Raw genomic sequence first — 8,613 nt, forward strand, 5'->3', positions numbered from 1 at the left:
AAGCACCAGCAGAACGATTCAAGTTGAATCCAGAAGTCACAAGCCTTTTTTATCCGCAGAAAGGCTTCCTGACAGACCTAGACGGAGCCTGAGTGATCCTCGCAACCAGGAACCTCATCCTCCCCTCGATATTACACACGGTTCTACTGGACGCCTCTTAAAACTCAGCTCGGCGGCGCTGCTTGACTCCAAGGTCAGTTTCTTTGTGGCAGTCTTTCACCGACATTGACCCCCCCTTTACTTAATTGCAGGAGTGTTTCACGGAAGGCACCGCCCGGCTGTGCCCAGTGACCTGATTCGTCGTCCGAGCTTGAACGTGACCTGAATATTCATCTTATGCACCCAGTAATTGAGGGCCAATGTCAAACCACCGGCACGCACAGCACCTATCATGCATATAGCCTGAGTGGTGCCATGTCTTACATAGTAAATTGGTCCAAAGCATTGGGATTGCGTCTCATCTGTGGATTCTTTTCCCTCCCCTTGGTATAATTAACTGGCTATAATGTATCGAACTTATTGCCGCGCGGGCTAGGCCCATATTTGTCCCTTTAGACGCACTCGCATCAAAACCAGCTGTTCGATTTTTTGCCCCCTCCCCGCATCGTCCCAAAACACGACCCTCGACCACCATGATCCAAGGTAGAAAGCGGACGAGAAGCAAGAGCGCCTGCCCACTTTGCCAAATCCGACGAAAAGTGCCACTTACTTTTTCCCTACACTCTCATTTTGTGGCTCACTTCTCTCCCTTTTCAGGGTTGTGTGCGAGCCGCAAGTGGTGGTCCCTGCAGCGAATGCTCAAAATTCAGGCTGTACTGTCCTGGGGACAGGCCACCCTGGCTTACCGTGAGTGGGGTAACAATCCTCGTCGGCCGTTCCTCAGCCATTAGTTCACTGGCAGCGGAATCATATCCAGGATATTAAGGACTTCACCAGCCCCTGGACTATGGGAAGGAAGTACCTGGATAAGACTGCATCGCCGCCCAACGTACAGCTGCTGCTATCACAAATGGAACAAAAACATCTGCTCGAACTGGCACAACGGGGAGAACAACAAGTAATGCCCCACCCCAACGACGTCCATGTTCCACAGACAGCTATACCGACGCCGCCTATGCAATTTCGTCATTCTGATGTCCAGATTCCTGGTGATGATGATCGTGGGCCTGGTAATCGACGCCCGAGGGGCGGTAACGCTCAGTTTGCTTTAGGGACACCGGATGCCACGAGCGTCCCCGTTCCTCTCGTGTGCCCTTTGGTTGGGGTATGGATGCGGCCCCGCCATTTGAAGATGAATTCTTTACCTCTGGTGAGGTCTAACTGCCAGCGCGGGGTTCACCGTTCTTGACTGACTAGACAACCCCTACATGTATAGCACGGCCCTACCAACCGTTTTGGCAACCACCGGCTCCAGAAGCCCATGAACGACAACACGACCCTGAAGATCTCACTTCTGGAGGTGTGGAGCCATCGAACCCGTTCCCTCCTCATCTAGCTAGATCATACGGTGATCCCCAAATGGTTCCTGGATTAACGATGACATCCCCTAGCGCTCTCCCCTTACCTGCTACGCCTGCTCCCGGAAGCCACCAGCGCCATCATATACGCTACGCTGCTACTCGGACAGAGTTTCAAGGCCCCCCACCACAAATGGAATCCCAGACCTCAGGGCTTTCAACCCACCTCCCGCGACGCAGCTGACCTGGCAATCCCCCTCTACGACCGCTCCTTTCCCTACTTGTCCTTTTTCTCCTGGCTCCACGCACACGCACCACTGGCACCAGTACCATTCTGTCCAGCCCCCGAGCCAAACAGCAACGTACAAGGAGGGTGAAGCTGGCCCTGGTCCTTCAACCCAAGCTAACCCCCGTCATCGGCGCCATGAACAGTATCGTTATCTATGAACGTTACTACACTTTCATCATTGTCGAGGACATCCCTGATCTACTGTTTCGGTGGCTTCATCTCTATTTTACATTCGTTTGGCCGGTAGTCCCACTTTTTTCCGTACTCCAGTAAAGCTAACCGTAGTATACCGTCACTCAATCCTCGTTAGTTCTGGGTGCCCTGCATATCGAGCGTGACTCCGGCCCATGTAACTTCCCTTATTATGATTCCTGCTTCGGTTTTTGACTTAGGACTCCCAACGCGCCGCGATCCCTAACAGCCACTGCACTATTTTGACGAACACTTCCCGATAGTGCGACTTGGTACGCTGTTGCGGCACTATCCATGATGATCTTTCATGGAAAAACTGTTCGGGGTTATGTTGTACACATTCTGTTCCACTACTTTCACTTATGTTATCCTTTCTTCATGTCCTCGGGCGCAATGAAACATCGGTATTCTTCAGCCTTTCAGCGGTAAAAACATTATGTAAAGTTTATAGGGGCTTCGAACGCCAGTAGAGGTCGTCACATACCAGAGGTGGTGAGGGAACGACCTACTAGGGGTGTGTCTGGTGTGGCCTGAGGACAGGGTGTAACCGTGCAATGATGCCGCATCGGCCTGGGATGGATGGGTTTGAACGATCGACGATCAAGACTCGACATTGCTCAGATACGCGGCGATTACTGACTGCGTGGTCGTCTGGCTCTGGTCCGTCCATACTGTTTCTAGGAGAGATGTAAAGTTGCATTCATGCAGAAAACGCGGACGCCAAAGTGGGGTGCCTCTAACGGTGACGATTCGTTACGTGAACAAGGGAAAGGGGGGTGGCTAAGAGCATGGAGCGGTGTTTGTACCAGCGCTGCCTGCATTGACGGCGCAGGAGGTTCGCGCAACATTATGAAAGCATCAGACCACCCTATCTCGGTGGCATGGGTGTGAGTTGGATTGGAAGAGGTATGCCCACCAGCAGAGGGTCATTTGAGGCAGGTGACTTTCCCCTTCGACGGAACCACTGACCTGCTGAGGAACGGGGAAAGCCGTGGTGCCCCTGGCCCGAACAGAGTAAAAGTCCCATAGAAGGTGAGGTGGATACGGTAATGATTGTGTGCTACCGATCACTGCAAGGGGCATTCCATGAGATAGCTTCAATGGCACAGCGCCCCCCGAAATGCTTCACTGCTTTTGGCATCCTTCAAGTTGCTTGGGATGTGCCACTTGAAAAAATCTAAGAAATGAAGGGAAGCTTCCCCGAGGTTGCACTGGAACGCTTATTTTCCTCCTCCCTTTACCCCTCTAAAATTCTAAAGCAAAAGTCGAGGCATCCGGATATAAAGCGAAGGTGAGCGTGGGAGGATGTAATGAATTGGAAGATGCTCCGGAAATTGTCGCCGTTTCTAGAATCCTATTTTCATGACTGCGTACTAGTCATAAGTAGTCCCAAACGATTATGGACCCTTTTGTCTGACGACCCTCCACTGGTGAATTTTAAGTTAAGTTTAAGTTTATCTGGAATACAGTCCTATAATCATTATTGCCTCGATCGATCTCCGCTTGTACTAATTCCGTGGTCTCGTGGCGGATGCCGCCCCAATGCATAATCCCGACGCCGCTTCCCGGGAAACTGGGCTCGGAATCCCAGGTGTGTCGTTTTGTGACGTATTTATTAAAATCCCGATGTCTCTTGGCACATAGCAGTTCATCAGTATGTATGTATCAGATTTTCTTTTCCGTGGGAAGTGGCCGAAGTGCTTTTAGTGCCAAAGGCGCCGCAAGCTCAGCTTGGCAAATTCCCAAAAAAAAAAAATTATTATTATTCACATCCGAAAACTTCAAAATCGCGCGAGGGAAGTCGATGTTATGATAGGGCGCTTCCGTGGTGAGGTAGGCCGGGCTGGTGCCGCTTAACAATTTTTAGTCTAATCACATCTGCCCACGTTCAAAAACTGCAACTTCAAGCCCGGACTAGAATACATGACCTATCATTTATTGATAATGTCATTGTCGTATCGATTCGGATAAAGGTATGTGCTCTGGTGTACATGTTGGACCGGCGCTGATATCTTTTCGTCCCACGAGCCGCCGCTGCAACACATGTCCAAACAGAACTTTCTCCTGATTTGCTCAACATCATTCGTTCCTTCCTGCAATTGGTTGGTCACGAGTTTGTGCTATTGGTAGGGGTTGCCAGTGATATATGCGCACAATTCGCGGGGTTGTTGGTAATCAACTTACTATTTGAATCCTTATCATAATGCGCGCACGCGCGCCTAGAATCGTATCGCCCGAATCGCCCAATAGTACAGCAGCGGGTAATGGTATTCATGCACGCCAAACACGCGGACCCGCCACAGCCCTTGTTCCTTGAGCCACCCGATTATGTCATCCATCATATTGTCTACCGTTTGCCACGTCCCATCGCATTGTCTCGCCCGTGCGTGAGACATGTGTTTTGACCCTTAGCCCAGAAAGAAAACTGTATCGACGCGAAACAATATCGATGCATACATTGCTATAAGTACAACTCAGTAAAAATTTGGAAGAGGAACGCTCTCAGAAGAGTTTCCCCGCTTAGCAGATACCAAGGTCTACGTGCGAGGAATGTACCATCCCTAATGAAGCAACCCGATTTGACATTACTGTGATAACTCACCCCAGCACATTTGTCGCAGAAGTAGGATCGCTGACGTAATCTGTTCCGTCGTAGGCTGACGCGGAGATCCAAGGATGGAGAGGGATTGGAGGATGTGGTGGCGGAGGGCGGGATCTTCAACCAGAGTCTAACGAGCAATGGGAAATGAGCCCTGCCAGCTGCTGGAAGGGGTCGTCAGCGGGCGAAAGAAGTCTTGATTATGTGCGAGCGGGACGCCAGCTGGTTGCGGGCTGTAAAGAAGGGCGTCTCCCGGAGCCCGCCCCACAGGGAGGAATGAGAGCGGTGGGTTGCTAACAGATGTGACCTGGTGGTGATGCCCACTAGAGCCTTCGTTGATACGGGGAACATCTGGGATGGAAGAGGCTTCGAAGTTGGAGTACGATGCGATAGAGCCAGGATTTGGTCCGAGGACTGAATGAGTGACTGAGCAGGTCGCGATTGGGCTGTCTGGTTGCCCAAAGAACTGGACAACGCCAGGCGTAAACGCCGTACGTGAGTCGTTCTCAGAGGGACCAGGTGGAAGGGCGGACCGCAGCGGTTGCAGGGACGAGACAGACTCAGGGTCTAAGAAGGACGTATGCGAGGCGCCTGGCACAAGAGCAGAAAGAGCGCCGATCCCCACGAGTTGGCGGGCTCAATGATGTGTGGAAACTCGAATCCAGAATGAAGACTCACCCGTACCGGCTACCATGCCGCTGGTTCGGGTACGCGCAGGTGGCGGGTCAATCTGGTTCATCAGCGCTGTCCTGACCCAAGTGATGAACGCTTGGTTCTAGTGTCAGGCCAAAAGGATCAGTACACCAACGAAATCGAACATGCACACAGCGGCTTGCCTTCGTCCATCCTGGCACTCTCTTGCCGTATCCTTGACATTTCCAGCCTTGCACGAGACAATTGCTACACGACCCTCCATCCTGCGCGGCCATTGGGCACACTGCGCGGGATATGCTAAGTTCAAGAAACTGAGAAGTGGTGCAGAAGTCTCACGTCTTCTGTTTATCCTGCACGGAAAGCATCCGCCGGTGGGGGTGCGTCGTTTGGGAGGCATTTGAGGCACTCAGTGCGAACTAGGAAGTAACAGTGGGAAGTGTAGGCAGTCTATGGATATCGAAATCGCTGTTGTATTGAGTATCAGAAAAGGTATATGAATTGCCTTCATAACTGAATGCTGTTCCCATGTGAAGCAATACGTCCCAAAGAGGAGACTCGTAAATGGTGCGCGTAAAAATGATAGACATCTTGGCCAGTCCAAGGGCCCATGGCTGTCATAGGATGTCGCAATGGAGTCAATTGCGCAGAACTTGACAGGACTCGGAGTTTCACAATCTCTCGCTCCAAAGCGTGACTTGGAGCTCGTGACCGTTTTGAGTCATTGGAGAAAACAACAACGCGCGCCAGAGCGAGACCGCGTGTTGTGTCTAGTGACTGCCACGGCGCAATTACACCCGGATTCGGTAGGTTTCCATTATACTCTCGGGGGTTACTAACGAGTAGTAGAGGTTGACGGTAGACTATGGGCGGTCTTTGAGGAGCATTCCTCGCTGATATCATGCACCTCCGGTCACCCAACGGTGTCGTTGTGCACTCGACGAAATCATCCCCACTCAGTGTTCCGATACACTAAGCCAAGTCGCTGGTCATGATCGCTCTCAGTTTAGCGCCAACAGTTTATGTCAGACAATAGGTCAAAGTGGCGAAGTCAAAGGCAACCACCAAGTCATGTGGAGGTGTGGAGAGGTGTATACCCCATCCATTTCTACGTCCAGGGTGAGGTGCCTCGGGCTCTGAGTTCTGAGGTTGCTGGTGGGAAGTGATAGGAGGCAGGAGAACGCATAAGGTAAGAGATGGAACTCAGGAAGGGGACATGCCCCTCAGTTTACGCGGAGGGAAAACGAGCCCCATAGCGAGGGTTGAAGTGCATATCGGCCTACCTTGACTAGCGAGGGTTGGTTGAGATAAAGGACGGGGAAAGGGCCCGAAGGAAGATTTCGTGTGAGGCAAGGACTAGAGGAGGGGGGTTGGTACTGATAAGCGGCGGCATGTTGGATAAGTTGTGCAAAGTGGACACTTGCTTCCGAGCACTTCTCTCTCTCAATGAATACCCACGCGGTCAGTGAAAGTTTAGGAAATAATTGGCCTTGAATTTCTCAAAGCAAAGCCACCCGGTCTGGTGGACTGGGTGTCCGCATTTCTCATGATTATGGTGGTTGCCCTGGCACACTGGTGCGGATCCAGGCTTAGATCCATCTTACAATTGCCCTCATTGCGTCTATCTGCGAGATATTGTTGTTTCGACTGATAATCTGTTCAAAAACCCACTCTGATCTCCAACAGACCCGACTCTTGAGCAACTACCTCCATGAGCCAAAATCGTCGAACTGTTCACTTGATACAGGACAGGAATTTCGATATTCCATTGAAAACGCAGCGCAAGTGCCAGCACGTCAATCCATTAAGTCCAAGCTAAAGGTCAGTTTCTTCATGGCGGTTTTTCGCCACCATTGACCCCCTAACATGACTGCAAGAACACGGACGTTTGGCTGTGCCCTTTGACTACTTGAGGATTTGAATCAACGTGATCACCCGGCTGCAGAAAGTGTCATTCATTTTCCCCAACACTCTTCGCCGCCTCATCCCCAAGCACTGCTAGCGGCCATCATATGATGAAACCTGCATTGCATGTTCAAGATTCAAGCTTCTCTGTCTAGGATGAGCCAATTCCAGCGTTTCGTAAGTAGGGAAGGTTTAGATTCTGATCAACAGTTTCACTTCAGAAGAATCACGCCAATGAAGTTATGGATCTCATCAGGACCTGGGATGGTACTGAGTTGCCACCCGGAATATATGTTGTGAATTGAGGAAGCCTACTGCTAGCACCCCTGCGACTCGATCACAATGGAGAGAACAACGTTTCTTACACTAGCACGCGGTTTGTTTTGGCCACACCAGATGTCACGGGAGTCCCTCGTTCCTCTCGAATGCCTTTTGGTTGCAGTGGGCATGGGGGCCCTGCCATTCGAATGTGAACCCTCGCCTATGGGACAGTCCCTACATATGCAGAACGACCGTACCAACCTTTGGTGGCATCGGAATCCCATAGCGGACAGCATGGCCCTGAAGAAGTTTCCCCGGAGGGGTAAGCCATCGAACCCCTCTTCTCGATACAATCACCCCTGAGTCAAGGATGACTTCCTCCCCCGCACCGTACCTACGCCGTCATATAGGCAATGCACCTACTCTGACGGAGCTTCGAGGTGAGTCAAAGCATGGGCGGTGCGGTGACAAGCGTGGCATCCGTAGACCGCGACACTGTTTCCTGTTCTTGAGGTCCTGGTCCGGCATCGCCCTCGTATGTCACTGTGCGGCTCGGAGGCTGGATAGAGGGTTGCTTATGGTGTATGTGCGCGGAGCCGAATGGAGAGGGAGGAGAGGAGGAATGGGTCGCTGTGGGTGGGATGAACTGCGTCGCGAGTTGTGGAATACAGCCGGGAGGCCAGGCCATTTTCGGTTGCAGCCGAGGAAGGTGTACGCAATCGCTTGGCTCGCATTCCATTTCTTCCCATATATTTCGTCAAGAGTTTGCTTATCAACAAACCCTGATCTTTGATTCCAGCACGTCGAATGTGATTACGACTTCTATGTAACTTATCCCAGTTCGCAGACCCGGAACTATTTAACGCGTGACGCGTGACGGGTTGTTGGTTCAGTTGGGGGATCCGTTCCACCTATTGGAAGACAACGCTTCTCGTGTTGCAACCCTCGACTTCATTCCTTCGTTGATATCATCGGAGTGACGTTCTCCGCAAGACTCTCACTCATGGCCTAATGGTACGAATCTTATGTTTCATTTGGGCCGGATCTTTTGTGAGCGTGACGCGTGACAGGTAGTTATTCGCAAAGGGTGATCAACATTGGGGGTCGGCAACCAACGTTGTAACATTGTGACACTTACATAAGCAAAACTGGCCCCGATCGTGGCCAGACGGTCCTCCTCTTCCAAACCCCTCGTCTCTAGGTTGGAAACCACGTTAAAACTTTGGAAGTAAGGAGATTGTAAGGATAGATGATTAAAC

At 51.4% G+C, this 8,613-nt stretch overlaps 3 protein-coding genes across 3 annotated transcripts; 2 read left to right on the top strand and 1 right to left on the bottom strand.

Annotated features, from left to right (window-relative positions):
- Positions 1–840: 840 nt before the first annotated feature.
- EI90DRAFT_3066909 (uncharacterized protein) lies at positions 841–2,328 on the top strand. The gene is made up of 3 exons (XM_039060978.1): positions 841–1,231; positions 1,357–1,628; positions 1,670–2,328. Exons 1-3 carry the CDS (start codon positions 947–949, stop codon positions 1,902–1,904), a joined length of 792 nt encoding a protein of 263 aa, XP_038913747.1. The 5' UTR covers positions 841–946; the 3' UTR covers positions 1,905–2,328.
- Positions 2,329–4,468: 2,140 nt separating this feature from the next.
- On the bottom strand, positions 4,469–5,704 carry EI90DRAFT_1680339 (uncharacterized protein). Its single transcript, XM_039052024.1, has 5 exons — positions 5,528–5,704; positions 5,374–5,474; positions 5,216–5,312; positions 4,541–5,128; positions 4,469–4,475 (listed from the first exon to the last, which is right to left on the bottom strand). Exons 1-4 carry the CDS (start codon positions 5,586–5,588, stop codon positions 4,668–4,670), a joined length of 720 nt encoding a protein of 239 aa, XP_038913748.1. The 5' UTR covers positions 5,589–5,704; the 3' UTR covers positions 4,469–4,475; positions 4,541–4,667.
- Positions 5,705–7,489: 1,785 nt separating this feature from the next.
- On the top strand, positions 7,490–8,334 carry EI90DRAFT_3018002 (uncharacterized protein; the record flags this gene model as incomplete). The annotated part of the gene is made up of 4 exons (XM_039057173.1): positions 7,490–7,676; positions 7,765–7,794; positions 7,868–7,986; positions 8,248–8,334. 4 exons carry the CDS (start codon positions 7,490–7,492, stop codon positions 8,332–8,334), a joined length of 423 nt encoding a protein of 140 aa, XP_038913749.1.
- Positions 8,335–8,613: the final 279 nt, after the last annotated feature.

This window comes from Cantharellus anzutake, assembly GCF_015039405.1.
Source record: "Cantharellus anzutake strain C23 chromosome Unknown EI90scaffold_39, whole genome shotgun sequence".
Taxonomy (NCBI): Eukaryota; Fungi; Basidiomycota; class Agaricomycetes; order Cantharellales; family Hydnaceae; genus Cantharellus; species Cantharellus anzutake.

What these genes read in the sequence shown, in the direction of transcription:
- EI90DRAFT_3066909 (XM_039060978.1), top strand. Translation starts at nt 947, where the DNA reads ATGGGAAGGAAGTACCTGGATAAGACTGCATCGCCGCCCAACGTACAG. An exon ending in GGACACCGGATGCCACGAGC is followed by an intron (nt 1,232 to 1,356) that starts GTCCCCGTTCCT and finishes TTGACTGACTAG; the next exon opens with ACAACCCCTACATGTATAGC. An exon ending in TACGCTGCTACTCGGACAGA is followed by an intron (nt 1,629 to 1,669) that starts GTTTCAAGGCCC and finishes CCCAGACCTCAG; the next exon opens with GGCTTTCAACCCACCTCCCG.
- EI90DRAFT_1680339 (XM_039052024.1), bottom strand. Translation starts at nt 5,588, where the DNA reads ATGCCTCCCAAACGACGCACCCCCACCGGCGGATGCTTTCCGTGCAGG. An exon ending in GTGCAGGATAAACAGAAGAC is followed by an intron (nt 5,475 to 5,527) that starts GTGAGACTTCTG and finishes TATCCCGCGCAG; the next exon opens with TGTGCCCAATGGCCGCGCAG. An exon ending in CGGCATGGTAGCCGGTACGG is followed by an intron (nt 5,129 to 5,215) that starts GTGAGTCTTCAT and finishes CTCTTGTGCCAG; the next exon opens with GCGCCTCGCATACGTCCTTC.